Consider the following 22,205-nt stretch of genomic DNA (forward strand, 5'->3'; position numbering starts at 1 on the left):
TGAAAATATAAAGTACATTTACAAGTTGATCTATGATTAGTGAAGTACATAAAGTTTAATTGCAAATGTCAAATTAAAAATTTAACTGTCAATTTCAATTTAGTAAATAAAGAGAGTGAATTGTGCTTTTTTTCTTTTTCTTTTCTTTTTCTTTTTTTTTTTTTTTTACCTTTTAATTAGGGCACATAGCAAAGTACAACTATCTGTCGTTTTGACTCATGTTGGTGTTAATACCAGTGGGAACGGGATGACCTATTCCTGTGTGACTGGTGTCAAACATCTACAAACGTTCTTAGCGTTCTTGTAACCTAGCAATGTAACAGCCAATCACAGCAGCGCTTCCGCCAGACTGGTATTACGCATTACGTGAAGCTCTACCGCCCCTCCATGGCTGATATTGCTTACTGCACTCTGCTCGTGCGATTATTTCACAGTCACCATGGTAACAAGCTGAAATCGTAAACCCACCTGGTTTAAGTTCACTCAAAGTGTCAGAGATTCAAGCAGAATCGAGTGGAGTAATGTAGTTTAGAAAAATGGATACTTCGATCATTTTTCCTGTCGAAGCAGAGGGGTTTATTCAAGATCTGCAGACTTTCTCCCTCAAGGAGGTGGGCTCTGAGAGGTAAGATGATTTAAGTTAGCATGGCTGGGCTAACATAAAGTCGATACACAAAAGAGAGCTTGAAGAAACTTGTTAAACCCAATTAGTTTTTTTTATATATATTGAACATTTAAAGTCATAAGAGACATGCTGTGTTATTCACAGTTGATTAAATATGGCACCAAGTATTTTTTTTTTTTAATGATTAGATTGTTATTAATTTGATTTAGACTAAATCAAATGAACAGGAAACTTGTATGGATCACTGCAGGACACAGATGTTCAGTCAGTCTGTTGTTTTTCTAATTCTGCTCTTGTGTTGAACTTTATTGTGCTATTTCTCGAGCTGAAGATAAATGATTCTCAGTGGTTTTAGCCTTAAAGTCTTCTACCTTTAATAAGAAACTGTCTGCATCATGAAGAGCCAACCTACCTAAAAAACTGTGCTTGGGGATAACAAAAATTATTACTTTTGTTATCCCCAAGCGAATGATTTTTTCTCATTAATGGGGCTTATGCTCCTCTGCTTAACAGCTTGATTGCTATTTCCAATTTCTTCTGTTCTACTATGTCAGAGAATGAACCCAAGTGCTTCCAATGCCCTTTTAATATGGTTTTGCTTCATTCTTGCTTATTTAAAGTCATTTGAACACTCATTGCCACCTCTATGCTGCTCAAAGTCAGCGAAATCCCCCCGACCTTTTATTTTTCAAATATGCAATACATAGACATCTTATCTCCTAATTATCTTGAAGTACCACTTCCCCCCACCATCTTCAATTAAACTGTAAAAGACTACGTTTAATTTGCATATCAAGGGATAAATGTTGGTTTTTGTTCTGACCTACTCAAATTCTAGCTATCAATATATTGTTTAATAGAGAACGTCTCAGCCTGACCGGTCTGCATGGTTCACACCAAGCATTGTCTGCCTTTTCTGTGCTTTATCATGATTCTTCTCTGTGTTGACAGATGGTTCAAACAGCATGAGTATATAGAGAAACTCAACATGCAAGCAATAATGAATGCTTCTGCCATGCATGATGAGTTTGTCAAAGAGCTCTTGGTGTCTCTTGGAAAGGTGAACTCCACTCCTGTAATTATATGAAAGTAAGCTATAGCATTAAGAGAAGCTCAGCATGTGTGCACTGAGGTGAGTTATAAATTTTTTTTTGTAGGTGCCTGTTCTAGTGCATGAGATGATCCTTGTGGAGATATGGAAGCAGAAAGTGTTTCCCATCTTATGTCAGCTGCAGGACTTCAATCCCAAGAACACATTTCATCTTTATATGGTGGTGAGTGTAAGATTAGATGTGGAAAAAATGAACAATGTGCAGCTCTGAATTTTTCTTATTGTTTTTCCCTTCCATAGATTCACCATGAAGCCACAATCATAAATCTGCTTGAAACAATAATGTTCCATAAGGTCAGTAGGTATTCAAATGGTAGTGCCTAATAATGCTGACAGTCATTTATAGCATGTTTCAAAAGTCTTAAAGTAAAGCAAGCCAGTTTATCCTCATTCTTTTGCTACTTTGCTTTGAATCAAGTTTTATCTGTTTTTGCTTGTTTTTGCAGGATTCGTGTGAGGCAGCTGTTGATTCTCTTCTTGACTTAGTGGATTACTGCCATCGTAAACTCACCCTTCTGGCTAGTGAAGCAACCAAGGAATGTGGTCCCACTTATGATCAACACAAGTTGAAATCCTCTGTAGAGGTGAAACAGAATTGTTGCTGGTTTCTTTTCTTTTGGTGACACTTTCTTCACAATGTTGCACTCTTTCACGTCGAGTACCCAATGACAGCTTTTTGTGTCACTTGAAGGAGCTGCAGATGCAGTGTGCTGCTCTGGAGTTTGACATCTCCCTGAAAGCTGTGGCAGTCCTGCGCTACATCACGGATCACACTGACAGGTACTGCATAAGGGAAACAGTTGTACTTTTGACTAACAAATATCCCCACTGAAAGTTAATATAATTCAGCATCTCACTGAGTTCACTCATAATAAAGAGGACGAAGAGAACAGACAAAATAAGTTAGTTTTCTTTTGTTTTTTTTTCAGTATCAGTGTCATTAATCGTATGCTGTGCACTCACAACATGCCTTGTGTACTGGTTCAGCTCATAAACTCTTGCCCCTGGAGTCGCTGCACACAAGGTATATCACACTACTTGCATTTACATTATGCTACACTCTCAAAAATAGAGGTACAAGATAAGGACATTTCTGTACCTATAGGTACATTTTTAAAAAAAAAATTCTCTCAAAAGTACAATACTAGTCTTTAAGAGACCAGAAGCACACCTTCAGAGTATGAAAAAGGGTTCAAAGTGACATAAAGTACAAATTTGTACCGTTTTGACCATAAGGGAACCTGCAGCATTGAAAAATGTAATGTTAATGGCTGTAATGTTACAAACTAGAGCAGAGTTGAGTGATGACAGTAGTACTACTTAACAGTCATTTACTACACCAGACAATGAAGGTCAGATGCTGCAAACTAAGTGTATGGCTGGTCAGTATTTTGAGTTTTTGAAGATTATTTCTAGATTAAAGATAAGATAATATTGCAAAGTTGCATGGACCAGGCCTAATGCTGTGAAAACCATAAAAAACATAACTTGATAAAGGTTGAACTTGATAAGGTACAAAAATAGACCAGAACTGAAGGGTACAGAAATGTCTCTCAAAAGAGTACACCCCCAGCGACAAGCATTTGTACCTTTTTAGGTACAAGCTGGTACCTCTATTTTTGAGTGTGTACTCTTTTTTTTTTTTCTTTTTTTAAAATCTTTTAAAAGCTCAGTTTGATATTCCCTTCTTCTTAAACTTCTATGGAAAGAAAGGTTTCAGATCCACTGCCACTCAGAAAGTTGTTTGGTAGCTATGCAGGCAAAAACCTATGTAATCAAAAGAAGAAGAGGTGGTCTTAAAAAACAAAACATGAAGTTTAGAGAGGTTTACTAGTGGTGACAAATAGATTTTCTTACCTTTGGACAGAATCAGATTCAATCATCTATGTGTTGTTGATTCAATAGATTAAACTAAAGAGCTGTTTCCTTCAGGTATGTAATTATTTCCATGAACATATTAATGGTATCACCACAAAAGCAACCACTTCCCCCCAATGGTGCAAGTGTTCCTGTAAAAATATTTTTTTTTTAACTTGCTAAAAAGATACTCTGTTTTTTTAATGCTTTTTAATGAGATATTTTTCCACAGATGTTGCCTTATGTAGACAAAAAGGCACTTTGCATGCTCCCAGTTTGGAGACGTATATAAGAATATCAAAACATAAACTAAGCAGAGAGCTAAGCAAACTAACATTTATCTCATCAAATTCACAGAATTACACAAACTGATTAGGTGAAGCAGCAGTGAACATAAAATTTCTCTGTTTTGTGAAGTAAAATTTCTTCTTTCTATTTGATATAACAGCTTCCGTTTGATGACATTTGCTGAATTTGATTTGTTGTTGTTTTTATGTAGCTAAAAAGCGTATTTTAAAGTGACTTTTCATCCATTGTGTGTTATTTTCTCACTGAAGGAGAGGTACAAAAGTACATTAATGGTAAATGGCAGAAGATTCCTGTTGAAGACCACTTAAAGATGACCAAATTGGATGCTCAGGTCTGGCTCTCCCTTTACAACCTGCTTCTGAAGGAAGACTGCCAACAAAAATATGACTTCAACAGCTTCAACAAGAATCAACTTCTTAAGGTGAACATTGAATGTGGAGAAACTTGTTGGAGTGATTGTTTTGTGCTCATTGTCTTGTTTTATGCTGCTTATGTGTTGTATTCAATCAGTGTCTGATTTTATTCCAAGATGTGTCAGCTCCTCCTGTATCCAGTGGATGTGCGCATATTAAACTGATGTTTAGGAAGTGTGTAAAAGCAAGATTATTGTCCTCCAACATCATATCTGATCTCCTTCACAGTTAAAGTGGAGAGTCAGTTTCCAAGGGTTGTTTTGACTGAGGCATTTCCTTCCATTATAAGTTCCTCATCCTCTTCCTCTTGCATTGATTATTTAACCAGAAAATCCTGAGCATCTTTTTTTTTTTTTTTTTTTTTTTTTAATAACTTCAAGTGTTTTAATGATTGTAACACTTCTATTCCTGCTGCTGCATTGTTCATGTGCCACAGCTCAGGGGATTTTTGACCGAAGTGCTGATTGATCAGTTACCAAACTTGGTGGAACTTCAGCGTTTCCTGGCTCATCTGGCTGTAACAGACCCACCCCCTCCAAAGAAAGTGCTGATCTTGGAACAGGTGAAGTCACATTTGCAAATGCGCATTTAATTCTACTCCTGTACATTTACCCTCAGCCATTCTTATGTTTAGATCCCAGAAATATGGAACCACATTGTCAAGGAGAATTCTGGGAAGTGGAAGGCAATAGCTAAGTATCAAGTCAGAGAAACATTCAGCCTCTCTGAGAGTGACTTGAGACAACAGGCCCAGAGGTACTACTATAAAAACTCAGGTGAAAAAGAGTGAAGGTCGTACACTGACACCTAAAAATAATTGTTTTATTCAGGCTGGCCCAGACATACAACCTGGATGTGATGGATAGTTTACTTCCTGAGAAACCAAAGTGTGGATCCTGCGGAAAAGAAGCTTCAAAGAGATGTTCTCGTTGTCAGGGAGAGTGGTACTGTCACAGGTAAGTCCAGCAGCACCACAGGTGCTGCGCTGGGTTGTCATGGTGAGCAGAAACTGATGTGAAAGCTCTAATTTAACAGTGCAAGTAGTATCCAACTCTCACTTATCTGTCACAAGTTGGTTTTTTTTTTAAAGACATAATATGATGCAGATTTTGCGTTTACACTTATAGATGGAATACAGATGGCAATGTGTGGTATTGTCCTGCTGATGTAAAAAAAAACCAAAAACATGTGGATGTCTTGTTCATCTAATTTCATTGTTATTATTATTATTATTTTTTTTTTGCAGAGAATGTCAGGTGAAACACTGGCCTATGCACAAGAAGGTCTGCCAACTGATGGCTGAAGCTACGTAGACGATCCAGAGGAAGCCACATACAAGTAACTGAGAGGAAGACTGGACATGAGGCTGATGGCAGAGATAAAAAAAAAAAAATTCAAAAGCATTAAAAAACATCTATGCTTTTGTATGACGTGGAAAGATTAGCAATGAACTCTCCTCTTAATTTTAATGGAGCTTTTTTTTTTTAACCATTATACAGTTTTTGTTTTGCTACTATGATAAAGTTAGAAGCCTGTTTGTTTCATGTTTTACCTTTTTTTCATCCCAATCAAAGAGTGAGACTCTTTCATAACCCAGGAAGGTTTGTTTTCATTTCCTTTAAGAGATTTGAGAGATTTTATACTGCTTTGATGTTGCAGTGCAGCAGAGACTGAAAATGACTACAGAACATCAGCATTAAATAAACTTAATGTAAAACCAGCCTTGCAGTTCACTTATTGTCCAAAGCAATAAAAACCTAAAGCTGCAGGCATTTGTAAACAGTAAATCTATGCATTATGACGGAGTTACATTTTCTTTGTGGTTAATATTCCCTTTAGTTCAGACTTTATACCTTCTCTGGCTGCTGGATTGCTGACTTTCACCAATCTTTCATGTCATAAAAAACTAAAAATAAAAACAAACAAAAAATGTAAAGTCTGAAGAAATGATAATTTTAAATGAGCAGAACAGAATTTAAAAAGAAAAAAAAATCATATCTGCAGCATTCGCACCCAAGTTTCCCTTATTTTCACTGCAGAGGTAAATGAAGCCCAGATCAGACATATCGAGACAGTACTTGCAGGGGAGGGGGACTTTGTCCGCCCACCCAGCTGTGCTCCAGACTCACAAGACATTCAGGCCGGATGTCGATACGGCGAAGTCAAGTCTCATCTTTCGCTCTCGCTTTTTCAAGATATTCCGCTTCCTCCTAATAACTCAACACAGCTAAACTGATGGTGTTTTGGGTAAAACTGTCCCACTCATGTCACCGTCGGCAGGGCCTCGCGCTCCTTCTGAAGCAACGTGATGATCGCTTATTTCCAGAGATGTAGCCGAAGCTGCTCACCTCCGTTAACTCGGAAACTGTCAGACATTTCTGCGGAAAGTTTTGCTCCACGGATGGAAGAAGCTGCGAAACAAAGCGGCAGCAGCTGGGCGGGTTTTCTCCCTTCTTTTGGTAAGTTTACGTAAACTTTTCCTTATACTTAACACTTTATAATTAAAAAAAAAAAAGATATAATTATGCCTGATTGTTGCGCTGAACTTCGCATACTATGCATATATATATATATATATATATATATATATAAATATATATATATATATATATATATATATATATATATACATATATATATATATATATATATATATATATATATATATATATATATATATATATATATATATATATATATATATATATAAAATGAAGATAACAGACAATAGAGAAAATAGACTAACAAGTACAATGCATTGTTGAATATGAAACTAGTGGTTTCCAACGTCATATCACATTTAAAATATTAAGCATCTTATATATATTCAACAATGCATTGTACTTGTTAGTCTATTTTCTCTATTGTCTGTTATCTTCATTTTATATATATATATATATATATATATATATATATATATATATATATATATATATATATATATATATATATATATGTATATATATATATATGTATATGTATATATATATATATGTATATATATATATATATATATATACATATATATATATATACATATATATATATATATATATATATATATATATATATATATATATATATATATATATATATATATATATAAAATGAAGATAACAGACAATAGAGAAAATAGACTAACAAGTACAATGCATTGTTGAATATGAAACTAGTGGTTTCCAACGTCATATCACATTTAAAATATTAAGCTGTGCACATCTGCATCTGCAGTGATGCTTTCCTCTCAATTCACATGTTTCTGTTTTATTTGTTCAAATGATTCATCATCCTATATAGCAACAAATCAATGTTTTTATATTGAACTGCAGAATAAAATTGTTTACTCAAGACAATTTCATCTAGGATTTTTAATTCTTTTATTATTTTCCCCACTCCTTTTGTAATGTATTCTTTTGATAACTTTTACTTTCAAACTGGAGCAAACACCATTTTAAATATATAGTCACATCACATAACAGGAATTTGGCAAGTAATCCCCTTGTTGCAGAAACTTTAAGAGTTATTGTTTCCACATTTGTGTGTCTGCATGCTAAAAAAGAGTCTACATTTTAACTACAAATAAGATGTGTGAAATCAGCTCCATCTTTTTTTTTTTTTTTTGTGTGTGTTTATTATTTTGTAGCAATGATAAAGGAAGCCTGGTTTTGAGCAGCACAATGTCTTGGGGGGAATTCATTGAGCTTCGTGACTTGACGCCAAGCAGTGAGCAGATAGAGCTGTCAGGCAAACATTCACCGTGTTCACCTCCACGTCTGGAAAGAACCAATGCTCTTAGGATCAGCCCAGGAAAAGTCCCAGACCTCCTGAGCCGGGCGGGTATTATCAGAGTCCTGAGCAGTACCCAGGACCCACACCTCACAGAGGAAAAAGGAGAGGGTCACAACTTCCAACCCTGCAGTCATGCTCAGCCCACATGGTGTGACTTGTGTGGCGACTTCATCTGGGGCCTTTACAAGCAGAGCCTGCGGTGTGTCAGTGAGTTGGCTCATATATGCTGTTTGTGAATCTGGGTGTGTGCATCTGTGACTGTTTCCGTGCATGTGCATAATCAGAAATAAAAACAACATTTTGGGGAAGGGGAAAGATGCAGCCTCTGATTTAGCTGCAGGTCCAGCTTATCTCAATCCCCTAACATAAACAAAAGTTTAACTGTCTCATTATTATTTATATAAAGGCAGATAGGATCTAACACACTATAGTTGTTTATGTGGTTTTGGTGGTTAGGACATCATCTAGGTTCGAGGTCGACTGCAGGCCCATTTCTTTCCTTTTTTTTTTCACTCCACTAAGCATTTAAGATGCACAATTGTCTCAAACTTCTTTTGAATTCACTTAAATCTTTTTACATAACAAGCTGCGATTTATATTGAGCATTAGGTGTGGGAAAATGAATTATTTACAGTAATCCTAATCTCTAACTACAGTAAAATCGTAATGCAATGATCACAAAACCAATGACATTGCAAAGACATTGGCTGACACCTACGCAACGCTGCTGCCTTACATCCCCACCTCGCTGCAAACTTTCCTGCTTCCCTCCCACTGTTGAATGATAACATTAGTTCCTGACAAAATGTTAAAAATTCAAATGAAATTTGATAAAAATCAGGTTTAATTTACTGCATTGAGCATTTAATGCAATGCATAACTAACTGACAAAGTTTTACTAATGATGAGGATTTCCTTTTTTTTTCCTGTACTCTTTACATGTTGTGCACTTTGCATCCAAACCCAGTAACTGTCTAAATTTGCAGATTGCAGATTCACATGCCACTACCGCTGTCGTGCCCTGATTCGACTGGACTGTAGCTGGGAAGGAAGCTCTGCAGCGGACCATATAAGTGTTGTGGAGCACACCATAGAAACAGACACCAATGTGGTAAGGACCTTTGAGTCTGCTAGTAGTGGTTTAGTTAGCCTTTTTTCAAACGATACATGCAACCCTGCTCACAATCAGAAGAAGTAGTAATAACTGTTTGCATGCTTATTATTGCTTTTAAATACCAGCCGTTTTGAGGGTCTCTGTACTTTGCCTGTTATAAAATACTTTACCTGTTTGGACCACCCTAACTGGAATGTTTTAGGGAACAGCACAATTCCTTTATAGCCAAAAGATCCAGTAGGAATTGCATGAAAAACACACAGCCAGGTTCACTAGCTGCAAAGACTTAACTGAAGGTTGCAAGGCTCTGAGTACAGTACTTTGCTTTTAATGACTGTTCACAGCACGACAACAAAGAGCACTTACTAACAACGGCAGATTTATAAAAGGAAGTAAAAGGATTCAAAGGGGAAGTTTGTTTAGGAAACAGGTAACACCTTTTGTAAGAGCTGCTTCAGTTGCTTCGGTTTATTTAATCACTACAGCAACAATCTCTTTGCAAAAACCTGAAGTACGATGCCCTACCCCATTTCCGAAACAGGATGGATATGTGTTGAAAATCACTTTGTAATTATGTTTGATTATTAAATAGAATGAACGCAATTATTCTTTAAAATCTATTATGGTTTCTTTGAATAATTAAACCACCTGACCATACAACATTTAAAGGCCCGTTGTGTGAGGATTACTCCCACATAGTAGTGCACTAAACGAAGGCAAATAACTGAGTAGTGCTCACTGGTGCTTCGCCGTTGACAACTAATGAAGTTGTGGAGAGTCACAAATGTGAAAACTTCAACATCTTGTACATGGAGTGTCCCATGAGGCTCAGAATTATCTATAATTATGTTTCACTATTGATGCCAATAAGTTACTAGCATGTCCACCTTGCATTTGGTACCATACTACTGCCAATAGTTAACATCATTGTGTGACAAATGATATTAAGTAAATTTTGAAACACAAGGGAAAAAAAACTCTTGGAAAATACAGCTGAAAGAGGCACGCAGTCACCGGCTGGCATGGCTTCTGTAGGAATAACAGCACCTGAAAACTGTTGCAATGGAGCTTCTCCACTGTAGGCTAACAAACAAATTAGCCGCCTCTGTCGTTTTATATAGCAAGTAACAGTAAATAATCCGACTTAAACAGAAGAATAAAGTAGTTGCTCGACTACCTGCCCTGTTTCTAACATAACGCCAAAATTACCTTCACTATTAGTCTGTCTCCCTCTTGAAATGTTTCCATCTGGTAAATGCTACACTGATGTAGACTTTTATGCTGGTTCTTTTTCTTTTCCTGGCTATTTTTTCCTCCCTATTGCGGGGCAGAAAGTATGGATGGTCCTGCATTTCAATGAAAAATGGCAAGTTAACTGATAAGGCTAACAAGTTTGTCCCCTTTTGGCTACCCTATGTAAAGATGCCAATGTAACATGGCATTCTGTTAGGTGTCCCGCCTCATATGTATTTATGAATAACTAATTCTAAGCTATGAGAACACTTTCGTTTGGATGCAGTTGTGATTAGACTTTGGTATACGTATTTATGAAAGCATTACTTGAATTTTGCTACTAAAAAGCCAAATGAGTTACACGCTGTATTTATAACAGAGGTTAAAAAATTCCTTTCATAGTGAGCTTAAATTTTTCAAAAAGCTTCATCCTATGAACACATTTTACTCAGCAAATCTCAATTGTGTTAGATGGAAGTGAACACTAAACATTAATGGCTTTTGGTTTTAAAAGATTATATGAGTAAACTATGCCAGTGAGTCAGCAGTGTATGAGAAGCTGTTTCACTTGACTACAATGCAACTGCAATTAAAGCTATTTATAACGGCTGTATTTTTCCGCCAGCATCTTAAAACAACATCTGTGAACATTTCCTTTTGCAAAAACCATGTATGCATTAAAATCATACATGATCACAAAACATCAGATTTTAGTTAGCATAGGGAGCAGTTAGAATAACAAGGATTTTACTTAGTCCGTGTAACTCTCTTCCAAGTAACAGCTGTGTGGAGGATTTTTTTTTTTTGTGAGGCAGCATAAAATGATGAATCAGCTCACTCTAGGAAGCACTGGTGTATTTCCTATTAATACATATCTGTATACACACACTGGCCACTCCATTAAGCACATCCCTCAAATTGCTTGTTAATACAAATACCTAATCAGCCAATTACATGGCAGCTACGAAATGCATTTAGGCATCATCATCAAAAAGGTTGGCTGAAAGCTGAGCTCAGCATAAGAATGAGAAATAAAGGGGATTAAAGTGGTTTTGAGTGTGGCGTAGTTGTTTTTTCCAGAAAGGTTGGTCTGAGTATTTCAGAAACTGCTCATCTACTGGGAGAAAAAAAAAAAAAAGGAGTGAGCAACAGTTGTCTAGGCAAAAATGCCTTGATGATGTCAGAGGTCAAAGAAAATGGAGAGACTGGTTAGGTGATTATAGAAAAGCTACAGTAAACCAAATAACCACTCTTTACAAGCTATGCAGAGAACCATCTGAACCCAGAACAAGAACAACCTTGTTTCAGATGGGCTAAAGCAGCAGAAGACTGGGTGCCATTCCTGCCAGATAAGAAGAGAAAACTGAGGTCACCAAAGTAGAGAAATCCAATTGCCTGGTTTGATGAATGGCTAATCAGCTGCAACATTCAGAGGGTAGGATCAGAGTTGTAACAACATGAAAACATGGATCCATCCTGCCTTGTATCAACAGCTCAGGTTAGTAGGTTAGCCTTGGGATGGGCAGTAAGTTGGTGTTCAAGGATATACACTTTGAAAAGAGTGCTCTATGGTTATTGGCATGTGGATGTGCAATAAACAGTAACAACTGGAAAAATTCCCCCGGTAAGTAGCATACTATGTAGGTCTAGTTAGGATTAAACAGCAAGGATCCATACATTAAACAGGTTATAATCATAGACCGTATTTGAAAGATGGACAGAGCCTCCGGTGGTAAAAAGTGAATGCGGAAGTGCATGAAACTGCAGTTCCCCCTTCGTCCACTAGGGGCCGGCTGCAAAACAGAACAAATCCCCATAGACTCCCATGTTAAAAAGACCAACTTCATGGCAGAAATAAACGTGTTTACAACCTGGTTCAAAAATCCATTTTCAGTTAATAGGTCAGGTTTACCTTCATGACAACTGTGGAGAGAGTAATTTTTTTTCTAACTCGCCCGTTTAAAAGTAATTTGATCTTGAAGTTCGGCGTATTTAGTGACGTGTCCTTTTGATTGACAGGTACCCAATCTCCCGTTTCAAGTAGAAGAACAGAACAACCACGGTTTTTAGCCAGTTAACAACGTGACTTAGCTTTAGCCCTCATACCTTCGTTAGCTGGTTAGCCCCTGTTATCTCCGGGTTAGCTCGGTTAGCTCTTAGCTACAGAAAGCTCGGAGTTTGCTCGATGTCAATCATCCACTGTGACGCTCACAGCCCCCTCTCAGCTCCACCTCTTTGCCCATATTTGTATTTTCCGGGCGAGACGACATGCATGCCTCTGCCAAGATGGCGATGGTAGGAACCGCCCACCGAGCTTTAATCCAGCTCTTCAGAAACCTATGGGTGACGTCACGGAGGCCCCGTCCATCTTTTTATGTACAGTCTATGGTTATTATGCACAACGCGGAGTCCAGCACACCATGCAGTGCATTATAAGCATCTGATCCACAGATCTGAGATGTTCAATCTACTTATACTGGGGTCTCATGCAGTAAACATTTATAACAAATATTTATTTCTGTTTTACAAAACTTGCTAAATATGCTTAAGTATATGAACTATTTTATGTTGGCCTTGATGTACCTTTTATGCCAACAACCGCTGTCAAGCTACAGCGTGTTTTTTGTCATTCACCTGTCAAAAGTCAGCTGGTCTGAATCAGCTGATTAATGCATTGCTGTGGTGACACCCGTAATGGATTGATATTACAGTAATTTAAATTGCCAAACTACATGTGCGTATATACAAAGATAATGCACGCAATGAGTCAAAAATTCATGCAGTTACACAAAAACTCTATATTTGTTCAGCATGAACTTGTGGTTCATTTCATTTACCTTGGAAGTTGACTAGTTGAGCTTGAATTGTCGCCACACCAGAAACATAATAGCAGAAAGTGTTTGCATTTAGTTCAGACACAAAATAGATATGCTAATGTCATAACAGGTTTACTTGACTTTCTAAGTTGGAAATCATACCTTAGGAAGCACTGTAGATGTTGTTCTATTTTCTTTTAAAAAAGAACCTGGTAATTATAATTTGCTCATTGAAACAAATGTCTAAATTTGCATTCGACAATGCTTATGTATAAGTAGCGGCTCAACGTTTAGGAAAATCTGATTTTGTCAGCTCTAAACGAAGCGAGCATGATTCTGACATTCTTCAGATGTTAGGAAATGATTTTATAGTAACCTAGACATGATATAAGCGCGCCATTATTATAGACTCTATTGTGAAGATTGTAAGTTGAACATCTACTGCTCTGGTTTTGCTCTCTATTTAATCCACTTCTTATGAGTCACATTTTTCTCTGGAAGTTTACTCAGTGAAATAAAAAAAACCCACCATTTTAATTGCAATTTACTGACACAAACTGGGACTGTTTATGATCTTTGGGCCATCTTGGCTTTGGAGTGGGTTGTGAGTTGGGGGTTCATTAAGTGCACTTTGAAGAGTGTCACATCATGTGGATGTGAAATCAATAGTAGCAGTAAGAGAGATTACCTCTGTGAGTACTTTGGAGGTTTCATGTGGCCACATGAGATTTAAAATAGTACCATTAAGGTATTCCACATGTATTCATCATGGACTTGTGGTGGATTAAATTGATCTTAGAAGTTTAAAGCCAGAGATGGAAACATCGACACACTGACCACCTTCCAGAATAACAAGCCAGAAAACCGGTCGGACTCATTCATTGACCAAATTATCAGATTTGAATACAGACAGCAACACTAAGCTCACAAATAGAAGCAGAACAGTAGCAAGTATGTTCATTTACCTTTATGAAACACAAAGTAGATGTGCAAAATTTATTACAGGTTTATTTGACTTCCTGAGTTTGAAGTCTCACTAAACTGAATTATTTAGTTTATTTCCAGATAAATAAGAGCTCCCCTTTTATTTTCATTTATTTGCTGATTAATTAACAAATTAATACTGATACAAAGTTATCATCAATGTGTTTCTCACTAGGTTAGAAAAGAACATGTAGCTCACGCTGGCCGTCTGAATATGAGTTAATGTGTTATGTAGTTTTTTTTTTTGTTTTTTTTTAAGTCTCCACATGTTGGGAAATAAAAATGTTATCCATGACTGAGTGTGGCCAGGACTCCATGGTCACATGACATTGGAGAGCATCCATGAGTGGAGAAGGTGGAGGAGGAAGTAGCTACAGCAGGGGGAGGGGGAAGTAGCTACAGCAGGGGGAGGGGGAAGCAGCAGCAGCAGCAGGGGGAGGGTGTAGTAATGGCTGTGGTATTTCCTCTCAGCGTCCAATCGCGAGCAGCTGCGTTGGTTTGTGTATTTCCAAACCAAACCCAACTGAACGGCCCTGGGCGGAGCTTCGGCTGCGGAAAGGAAGCGCGGCAGGCAGGGCGGGGACCTCCATACATCCTGTTTCACACACAGTTGAAACGTGGCCGGTAGTTTGAGAAGAGAGAGAGAGAAAAAAAAGAAAAGTTGGTGAGATAGTGCCTACCGGTCTCGAGATAATACACATACAGTTTATCTTCCGCGAGACGTAGTTAGCCTAACCGTGAAAGCGAGAGACAGTTGTCGTTTGTTTCTGTTATTTCTTCAGATTTCTATTTAATCACGTTTATGTTGGTGTAATCTACATTACTTCAATTCAAAAGTGATACAATTAATCGGCTGAAGTTTAGCTTTGATATCCGACTGGCGCTTTTTAGGACTGGTATTATAGTAGACATGGAGAACCAGACTAGCAGTTCGGACAAGAGTCCCTCCTTTGAGAAGACCTGGGGAAGCTCCACCAGCAGCGGCTACAGCAGCGAGGAAGACTCCAACTCCGAGTTCGAGCAGTACTTCACCGCCCGGACATCTTTCTTTCCCAAAAATAGAAAAGCTCCCAGCACTGATAGTTCAAAGAAGGTGAGCAGGATAGAAAAATATTTGTATAAAATTTCCTACATTTGGTATAAAAAGGGAAGTGAGCCTATGTGTGCGGCTGAGGGAGCGGTGCTCTCGCGTCGTTTCGTTTTCATTTCTCTTACTGTCATCTTATTTTTGTTAAACTTGACGCCTTAATCCAGATGAATAAATACAGGGTTGTACACTTGTGCCAGCTACTCTGAAGCTGCTTTTGGGAAGCTTCTGTTCAGGGGCCCCAGCAAACACGACGCTTGCCAAACCAGATCCCAGTTTCAGAGGTGGAGTTCTAGTTCATCCAGTTTAATTTTTATTCATTTAATTTTTTATTAACAAAGATTAATAAAGTTGTGCATCAACTCAGATGAATGCAGATAGTTGTGATGGCCTGTTCACACATACATGTCTTGTTGTAATTTCTCAACCCAAACGTCATGTTTTTGCTATGCACACTTCTCAAGTTTCCAGTCCTGCACCCACCATTCAGGTTTTTGACACTAATTTCTCAAGAACGGATGACTCACGGGATGTTTTGGGTTTGTCCATTTTCTTATCTTTTAGTCACCCAAACCCACAGGAGTTTCAGGTTTCTTTACAGAGCATCATATGCTGTTTACTGTAATAACACCTTTGGTCACCCTCTGTTTCCATGAAGAAGTCCCTTTCAGTTTTATGTTGATGGCACACCCTACGCATATTTCTTTGTGACATCCATATGTGGGCATACAGAGCCCAAGTTGTTCTGCATGTTCCTCAACCATTTTCGACAGCTTCACTTCACACGCTCGTATTGATTCATTGACTCATTAAAAACAGCACATCTGCTATTCAGTCTGTCCATATATCAGGTTTATTGATCTTCCTCTGTTTGATGTTCTTTAATATGCTGTGCAGTTGTATTCATACTTGCCATTTTAATTTCCCTCTAATTCGGCCGTTCATTTGGAAAAATCTGCCTGCCAGTGTTGATTGCATGTAAATGACTTTCTCGATATTTGGACTCTAGATACTCTCAGCTTCTTCTATTTGTAACTAGCTGACGTATAGAATGATAAATATATGCTGGGTCGTAATTAAACTGTTAGAGACAGAAAAGGCGCAAATGAATCAAATGGTTACCCAGAGGCCAAACACGCATGATTGAAAAATGACTGTGGGGCTGCGGTTGATGAGGCTGCTGACTTCACAGGATGTGCCTGTTAAACAAGGGATAGCTTTGTCTCTTCCACTTGCGTGTCTCAAGGGGGGGGCTATTTTTACATGAATACCAAACAGAGGAATGCAATGCAGAGCCGTTGGCTGTAGTCATTGCTAACAGCTGCAAGTTGCACAAACCCCACTCCCTTCCTCATTTTCTCTCCTCCCTTTAGCCCTCCTGGAATCAGAGCAGCTGAAAATGATTGGACAGAGCTGACATCATCGTGTTTGCCTTTACTAATTCTCAGGAAGTTGAGTCTGATGCAACCGGTGCTCACCATTATAAGTAATAGAGCGAAACACAAAGTTAGTTGATAATCTGTTTACTTAACCAAACAGATTTGTTCAAAGTTATTTTTTAAAGTTCCATAGCTTTAGCTAACTAAACATTAGCTTGATATCATGATGTCTTGGTTATTGAAAAAAAACATTTAAAACTTAGTGAAATATTTCACAATAAGCAATTTTCACATAACAGTTCCAACCTGAAAGTCACTGATAATCTGCTTTTACATAAGTTGCTTTATTACTGATGTAGATGCTGTGATGTTGCGCTTTAGTGGAAAACACTGACACCTGCTGCTGTAACAGTGTAACTCTTCACCGTCTCCTCCAGGATGAACAAACTGAATGGGGAAAGCAGGACTTGACAACTGCGGACATTCAGCAGAAAGTGAAGGAGTACAATGCTCAGATCAACAGCAATCTGTTCATGAACATGGTGAGTCACAATTTTTATAGTATATCCATGCAACACTGCATGGTTTTACCTTTGTTTTTCTTGTCGTTTAATGTTTTCATTTTTCTTTGCAGAACAAGGATGGGTCCTATACTGGCTTTATAAAGGTGCAGTTCAAGCTGGCACGACCCGTGTCTGTTCCAACGCCAAAGACAGGTCAAGTTGTAGGAGGGAGGAAGTCCAGCGGGGTGAAGCGTCGCACCTCCTTCTACCTGCCAAAGGATGCATCCAAGCATTTGCACATAAGTTCTCGTACTTCTGCTCGTGAGGTCATCGAGGCTTTGTTGAAAAAGTTTACTGTTGTGGACAATCCTGGCAAGTTCGCACTATTTGAGCGCAGTGAGCGTCATGACCAAGGTATGTCTGTTTTCTTTTTATTATCTTCACATTTTATTTGTGGCTTTGTTATAGTTTTTCTTTTATAATTGTATATATGTCTTGAATTAAATGCATTAATAATGTCTTGCTCCTTCAGTTTATGTTCGCAAGCTTTCTGATGATGAACACCCCCTCTGTTTGCGTCTGTGTGCTGGGCCTAATGAGAAAGTCCTCAGTTTTGTGCTGAAAGAGAATGAAACTGGTGAAGTGAATGTGAGTACAAAGTAAACCTGTTATAAACAGATATTGTGTACCTTGAACTTAAAAAAAAAAATTCAGCTCCTCTCTTCCTCCTCATTTGCAGTGGCACGCTTTCTCCATGCCCGAGTTGAAGAATTTCTTGCGCATTCTGCAGCGCGAGGAAGAGGAACATGTGAAGCAAATAATACAACGCTATGCCTTGGCTCGCCGTAAGATGCAGGAGGCTCTGTCGGGCTCGACCCCTGGCTGAAAGGACTCTGCACTGAGGGTTCAACATGCATCTCCTGGCTGGATGATTATGACTGGTCATCGCTGCATGTATAGATCCCAGAGAATATACACCAGAAAGCATCTCTTTAATGATAAAGAGAGTGATCTAGGGCGCAAGACAATAAGAGAAAGAGCTAGCGCGAATGTGCGTGTGAAATGATGCGAGAGATGAGAAGTGCCTTACACCTGGAGAGTCTGATGTGCCTGAGAGAAGAGTGAGAGAATGAGTTGGGAGGAATGGAGACTGGCAGATGAGTCAGTGGTTGTACCCAGTTATGTCTTTACCTAACAGGTGGCATCTGATTATCCTGTACCTCAGCTGTATCACTTAAGCTTAAAATTATTCATGCCAAACATTTGAGTATTTCAGTAAATGAAACTTTCAATCATAAAGACTTACAAAGCTGCTCTTAAATATGCACTTTGTTATACTTTCAGTTTTTATTTCCAGATGACCAAAATCATGACTTGTCAGCAAAAACATTTGAGTTAATGTTCAAAGTATTTTTTTTCTTCCTCATAACAATTTACTATAAGTCCTGTTTCCATATTGTATTCGTAGTTGAAAGCTTAAGTCTAAGTTGATAAAAGGTATTTGGATTTTCACTTGACCCTGGCTCAGAAGTCTGCTATGTCCACTCTACACCCCTGATGGGTCCAACTCCACTTAACTGTCACTTTTGTGGGTATGACTGATGTACGGACATTTGTATGCAGTTATGAATGTCTGAGAGAACAGTGACAAAAGTCACTCTGGTTGACCAGAGTTTTGAATGAATATTACTATATTAACGTTTAACTGGAAGCTGCTTATCATTCCTTATCTTTGTTTTTCTGTCTTTGTTTCAACTTAATGTTTGTTTTTTTACTTTTACTATTTCTTCCTTCCTGCTTTAAGACTTGTACATACTCCGCAAGAACAAAAAAAAAATGTATTAGGTTTTGTCAAGGTTTTAAATAAAGTTAATTCTTGATAGACTTTTTAAAAAGCAGAAACTTTTACAGTTTTCTGCATTCACCACTCACATAAAATATTGTCATCAATTTGGTATGTCAAATCAATAAACTCATTTATTCATTAAGTTATTTTTGTGATTGTTTTGAACAAGCTCCAATTACTCCCAAATCATGGCTGCAAGAATAAGACTGGCATCAATCCCATTTTGCAGCTCAATGAGAGAACAAATGTTCTTGTGACAATGCACAGGCCTTTAGTCAATGGACATGTAGCAATATTACAAATATGGAAATCAGTATGTACACTCTATAGTAAAAAAAAATTTCAGTCACTGAAGTGTTTGTATTTTTTATTTTTTTTTACTATTCAGATATACTTTTTAATTAAAATACATTTTATTGATACATTTTGTGTTAATCTTTTAGGTCATGTTCCACTTTTAGGAAGCTGTTTAGAATTAAACCGTGTCACATTTGTTTATTTACATTCATTTATTTAAAATCTAGTAATGGAAAATATTTATTTTCGTTTGTAAATGTCTACATATGGTTTTACACAATAAGAGAAAACACTTTAAAACAACCTACGACAACATTTGTAATCCTTTGGTAAATTCCCCTTTTCCCCCAAAGAAATAGCGATCAGCTGATCTCTTCATCCTCGCGCGGACCAAAACAGCTATCGCTAGCTTAACAGCTGGTAGTAGAAGTTATGAATGGACATGTCGTTATAGTAGGACACAATAAGGTGGGATATTAAAGGTTGTTGTTTCTGGCTGTGTAGCAGTAGCGTCTTGTGTGCGAATAGCATTGACTGTATGTCAACATGTTTAAGGAGCACATTTAGCTTTTAGAGCTAACCTGCGTCAATGACCGAAGCTAACGTGCTAACTTACCTTCATGCTCAGGTACAGTTAGGGGATCGCCGCATGCATGCATGCTTACCGCTTGTTAAAAAGTCGACTTACTGACATATGTGGTTGATAGTATGGATAAAAGAAAAGGAAGCCATTATAACATGCTGATTTTGTGGTGAATCACTGCCTTCAAGACTTCGGGTTTTTTTGGGTTTTTTTTTTTTTTGTTTTCTTTTTTTGCTTGGCCCTTCTGGTTAGCAATCGGTTTAGCTAGCATTAAATATACTCCAGAAAATGTTGCACAGACGTCTCATTTTTGAAGTCATTTATTCATTCACACTGCTTATGGTTGTGTAATCATTTTTGAGAGTAGTATTTTTACATTAGTATATTTTAATTAACAAATACGTCCGTTCTTTATGCTTAAATGTCTCCTGAATTAAATCCACTATAGCACTTTGAGCCAACCTTTTATATACAGTCTGTGGATCCAACTAGTCCACAGTCACTAAATTGTGCTTTACACCTGGTTTAACCACCAGCCAGGCACTAACTCTGATTGGGGGCATTGTTCTCTGTGTTTACTTTTCAGGTTCTGCCCTTGTGAGGAATTGAATGCTTTCAGGCCACCAAGAAGGCTGGAAGCTTTAATTCCCCATTAATTATGACTTGTCTCTGAGAATGGGTGGAAGTGGATCCAAAGCTAAAGGTGCCTGGCCTTTCTCAGGCAGTGGAGGCGATTCAGGCAATGATGGAAACGAACAGTCTGTGGCCCGCCTGAAAGGTTCAAGAAGTGCGACACCATTTGTCTTCACAAGGAGGAGGTAATTACTGCTTAACTGGAAATTGTAAAGGGCTTGACCACACAAAACACCTCTGAGGGAGAATATTATCCATTAAAGGTGTTTAAGGGACCTTAAGGGATAATATGTTTGCTTGTGTCTACTTCTGTATTTATTTATTTTTTTTAGCTGTGAACCCATCACCCAAGGCAATGGGTAAAATTGCTATATAATAAATTAAATGATTACTTGAATAAGATATGCAAGATATCCAGTGTTTAACAAGTAACTCATTCAAATTATGACAAAACACCCATAACAGAACAAAATGCATCACACATTAACTTGTCTGAATCTGACATAACTAAAAATATGCTTTAGTTGGCACACTAAACAGTAAAATTATGACCTAATATGTTTGGTTTTAAACTCACTTCCCAAGTTTGATGTTGACGTACTATTTTGACAGCTCTTTGTACTATGATGAGGATGGTGACCTTGCCCATGAATTCTACGAGGAGACAGTGGTAACAAAAAATGGCAGGAAAAAGTCCAAGTTGAAAAGGATCCAGAAAAACCTGATTCCGCAGGTGAGCAGGGAACACAGTGTGGTTATGATGCTTTATGCTTTATCAGAACCCTGTGAATATGAAATTTTTCTATTCCCAGGGAATTGTGAAGCTCGACCACCCCTGCATCCATGTAGATTTCCCCATCATCCTTTGTGAGGTGTGAGAAGTTAAACAGGACTGATCTTTGATGATTATGCTGTTACAGCAACTTCTCAGAGCAAAGCCTCACTCCAATCAGAAGGATTGTGGTCAAGACTATAAAATATGGTCCTGAGGAGCAAAAGGGAAAACTCAAGTTGTCATAATAAACTGAGATTGTGACTGAAATGCTACGTTCGAGTTTCACTGTGTCGAAAAGTATTCTCTGAAACCACCCAAATGACATTCACAAAAGTAGTGATGGTAGAGGTTGTCTCCACTCCCCAGCTGATATGTATGCATTTATGGACTTCATGTCGTATTACTTGTATGATTTTCTTTTTTCAGGGAAAACCAATTACATCTTTAAGTGGTCCATGCCTTTAGGGGCATGTAGAGCATTAGACTATGTTTCTTTGTACATGTTCGTGTTTCTGTTTAATTGGGATGAAAGTGTGACTGAGAGATGGGTGGTAACAGGGTACTTAGTGTGGTGGATTGCAAAGTATATTGTAAATATAGTCATGCTCTGTATTGTCATGTCTTGAGTGTGGTTTGTTTACTAGTGCTAAAACCTGCGCTAGTAAAAATAATGTACTGTAAATAACTTCAGATTTTGTAGTTGGAAATACTTGAATAAATAGTGTATTGAGCCAAATCTCAAGTCAAATCCTTTAATATATCTGTTTCTATGCCATTAATATGCTGCTCCTGAGTTCCCAATCAAACACAATGTAATAATGCATTTTTCATTCTGTTTTACTCAGACTTGT

The 22,205-nt window shown here is 37.7% G+C and overlaps 3 protein-coding genes across 4 annotated transcripts; all 3 read left to right on the plus strand.

Annotated features, from left to right (window-relative positions):
• Positions 1-536: 536 nt before the first annotated feature.
• On the plus strand, positions 537-5,628 carry zmynd10 (zinc finger, MYND-type containing 10; the record flags this gene model as incomplete). The annotated part of the gene is made up of 12 exons (XM_079242597.1): positions 537-625; positions 1,577-1,685; positions 1,783-1,899; positions 1,977-2,030; positions 2,183-2,320; positions 2,428-2,516; positions 2,666-2,760; positions 4,151-4,323; positions 4,752-4,877; positions 4,950-5,071; positions 5,146-5,271; positions 5,562-5,628. The coding sequence occupies 12 exons, from the start codon at positions 537-539 to the stop codon at positions 5,626-5,628; spliced, it is 1,305 nt and encodes a 434-aa protein (XP_079098723.1).
• Positions 5,629-6,475: 847 nt separating this feature from the next.
• LOC306757828 (ras association domain-containing protein 1-like) lies at positions 6,476-19,267 on the plus strand. 2 transcript variants are annotated; one of them, XM_079242980.1, is made up of 7 exons: positions 6,476-6,774; positions 7,959-8,311; positions 9,091-9,215; positions 17,155-17,259; positions 17,352-17,634; positions 17,753-17,868; positions 17,960-19,267. In XM_079242980.1, exons 2-7 carry the CDS (start codon positions 7,993-7,995, stop codon positions 18,104-18,106), a joined length of 1,095 nt encoding a protein of 364 aa, XP_079099106.1. In that variant the 5' UTR covers positions 6,476-6,774; positions 7,959-7,992; the 3' UTR covers positions 18,107-19,267. The 2 variants fall into 2 exon arrangements, with proteins under 2 accessions (XP_079099106.1, XP_079099107.1); XM_079242981.1 differs by lacking the exons at positions 6,476-6,774; positions 7,959-8,311; positions 9,091-9,215 and adding an exon at positions 14,902-15,344.
• Positions 19,268-19,752: 485 nt separating this feature from the next.
• Positions 19,753-21,979, plus strand: tusc2a (tumor suppressor 2, mitochondrial calcium regulator a). The gene is made up of 4 exons (XM_079242983.1): positions 19,753-19,831; positions 20,533-20,764; positions 21,192-21,312; positions 21,392-21,979. Exons 2-4 carry the CDS (start codon positions 20,622-20,624, stop codon positions 21,455-21,457), a joined length of 330 nt encoding a protein of 109 aa, XP_079099109.1. The 5' UTR covers positions 19,753-19,831; positions 20,533-20,621; the 3' UTR covers positions 21,458-21,979.
• Positions 21,980-22,205: the final 226 nt, after the last annotated feature.

The sequence above is a fragment of the Telmatherina bonti genome, assembly GCF_933228915.1.
Source record: "Telmatherina bonti genome assembly, chromosome: 6".
Classification (NCBI taxonomy): domain Eukaryota; kingdom Metazoa; phylum Chordata; class Actinopteri; order Atheriniformes; family Telmatherinidae; genus Telmatherina; species Telmatherina bonti.